We start from the raw sequence: 2631 nt of genomic DNA on the forward strand, positions 1-2631 counted from the left end.
GTAAGGGATTCCTCCCTTTTCGATCAACGACGCCCTTTTCAGGTTTTCGCCAATTGACCTCTCTCATTTCTCTTCTCACCGTCGCCTTATAGTGCTCTTTGCGAGTTTTCACTAACAAGACTCTCTCATTTTTGATTTCTCTGCTCACCATCGCCTTACGATGCCCGTGTGGGTTTTCACCAATAAGACTCTCTCATTTTATTTCTCTTATCTTGATTGCATAGGATCCAAATAGCTGCGTTCTCCGATTTTGACCATCTTTTACCGATTTATCTGAAGGACTTGAACAAGGTTTAGGTAAAAAGAAATTGGATCGAATTACAACTTTGGAATCGTTCAGGCGGGATCATCGCCAAACCATTATAACATCTGCCCCAGTTTCACTTTTGGGGGAAATTGGATTTTTGTTTTGGTGTGACTGAACCCCAGAGAGAGGCTTCCTACGTATCCTTTTGGAATCAAGTCAAACGTAGTTCAGGGAAACTTTTGTTTTTGTTGTTTTTCTTTTTCTTTTTACTTTGATATATATATATATATATATATATATATTTCTACAAACGTTTTCAGGTTCCAAAGAGGGTAATCAAAGAAGGGTAACCGGCTCAAAGGGTTAACAAAAGGGTTGAAATGTTTGGGGTAGCTAGAATGAAAGCCTTCATCATCCCAATCAGATAATATTGGTACTACCAAAAGGGTTAAACGTAATACCTTCTGACTGTGTCTGCATTTACAGCTATTTCAGGATCATTTCCTTCAATATCTCCCAAGTACAATGCCCATTTTGGCAAAAGTTTTCTTATGATGTATGGACCCTTCCAATTTGGAGAGAACTTTCCTTTTGCTTCCTAATGGTGAGGGAGAATACGCCTCAAAACGAGTTGCCCCACTTCAAAGTTCCTAGGCCGTACTTTCTTGTTGTAGGCACGGGCCATTCTTTGTTGATACAGCTGCCCGTGGGAGGCTGCGGCCATTTGCTTTTCATCAATTAGGGTCAACTGTTCCAGATGGGTTTTGACCCACTCACTGTCCTCAATCTCAGCTTCCACAATGATCCAAAGAGAGAGGATTTCAACTTCTGCGGGTATCACAGCTTCAATGCCATAAACTAAAAGATATGGGTTTGCTCCGACTAATGTGCGCACAGTTGTGCGATATCCCAACAATGCAAACGACAGCTTTTCATGCCATTGCCTGGAACTTTGGATCATCTTTGTCAGAATCTTCTTGATGTTCTTGTTTGCTGCTTCGACAACACCATTAGCCTTGGGCCAATAAGGGGTAGAGTTCTGATACGTGATCTTGAATTGTTCGCATATCTCTTATCAAATAACTATTCAAGTTCGCAGCATTATCCGAAATGATAATTGTAGGAATACCAAAACGACAAATGATATTGGAGTTCATGAAGTCTACCACTGCTTTCTTAGTGACAGCTTTGAGAGTAATTGCTTCAACCCACTTTGTAAAGTAGTCGATGGCAACCAATATGAATCTATGCCCATTTGAAGCTTTTGGCTCGATCGGCCCAATGACATCCATAGCCCAGGCAACGGATGTCCATGGTGCTGACATAGGATGCAGTTCTGTAGGCGGTGCATGAATCAGGTCACCGTGTACCTGACACTAATGATATTTTCGGACAAAACTGAAGCAATCTTTTTCCATAGTCATCCAGTAATAGCCCGCTCGAAGGATCTTCTTTGCCAGGACGTACCCATTCATGTGGGGTCCACACACTCCTGCGTGCACTTCATACATGATTCTTCTAGCCTCTTCGACATCAACACATCTTAACAAGTTGAGATCTGGAGTCCTTTTGTACAAGACCTCACCGCTCAAGAAGAAACCGCTTGCAAGCCGTCTAATGGTTCTCTTTTGGTCCCCACTGGCTTGCTCTGGATATTCTTTAGTTCTCAAATCTCTTGATATCATGATACCATGGTTGAACATTTGGTTCCACCTCAACAGTATTGCAGTAATCATACCTTTCCTGGATTTGGATTTCCAACGGGTCAATGTGGAGATTGCCTGGATACGGCAACATCGAGGCCAAAGTAGCAAGTGCATCGGCCAATTCATTGTGAAAACGAGGGATGTACCTGAACTCGACTGACTTGAACTGCTTGCTAAGATCTTCCACATGTTGCATGTATGGAATAATCTTGACGTCCTGAGTTTCCTATTCACCCTGAGCTTGTCGGATAATCAAGTCTGAATCTCCCATGATCAACCGTTCTTTGATGTCTTGGTCTATTGCTATATTCATACCCATAATGCAGGCTTCATACTCGGCAGTGTTGTTTGTGTAGAAAAACCGAAGCCGGGCTGTGGCTAGATAGTGTTGACCAGCGGATGAGATCAAAATTGCCCCATTCCTGACACCTTTTGCGTTTACAGCTCCATCGAAGAACATTTTCCAAGCATTGGTGTCTTCTGATGTTACCTCAACTGAATTTACCTCCTCGTCCGGGAAATAAGTATTCAAGGGCTGATATTCATCATCAACAGGGTTTTCAGCTAGGTGATCTGCTAAAGCCTGGACTTTCATTGCCGTGCGGGTGACATAGACTATGTCAAATTCAGTGAGCAGGATCTGCCATTGGCTAACCTCCATGTGAGAATCGATTTCTG

The 2631-nt window shown here is 42.7% G+C and overlaps 1 protein-coding gene across 1 annotated transcript; it reads right to left on the minus strand.

The window, feature by feature from the left end:
• Positions 1-845: 845 nt before the first annotated feature.
• Positions 846-2149, minus strand: LOC138887657 (uncharacterized). The gene is made up of 4 exons (XM_070169429.1): positions 2100-2149; positions 1738-1990; positions 1414-1617; positions 846-1298 (listed from the first exon to the last, which is right to left on the minus strand). Exons 1-4 carry the CDS (start codon positions 2147-2149, stop codon positions 846-848), a joined length of 960 nt encoding a protein of 319 aa, XP_070025530.1.
• Between the last annotated feature and the right edge of the window lie 482 nt (positions 2150-2631).

The sequence above is a fragment of the Nicotiana sylvestris genome, chromosome 3 (assembly GCF_000393655.2).
Source record: "Nicotiana sylvestris chromosome 3, ASM39365v2, whole genome shotgun sequence".
NCBI lineage: Eukaryota > Viridiplantae > Streptophyta > Magnoliopsida > Solanales > Solanaceae > Nicotiana > Nicotiana sylvestris.

Coding starts and splice junctions, on each gene's coding strand:
- LOC138887657 (XM_070169429.1), bottom strand. CDS start 2,149: ATGCAACATGTGGAAGATCTTAGCAAGCAGTTCAAGTCAGTCGAGTTC. Junction 1,618..1,737: donor TGTATGAAGTGCACGCAGGA/GTGTGTGGACCC, acceptor CATTAGTGTCAG/GTACACGGTGACCTGATTCA. Junction 1,299..1,413: donor CTGTCACTAAGAAAGCAGTG/GTAGACTTCATG, acceptor GAACAATTCAAG/ATCACGTATCAGAACTCTAC.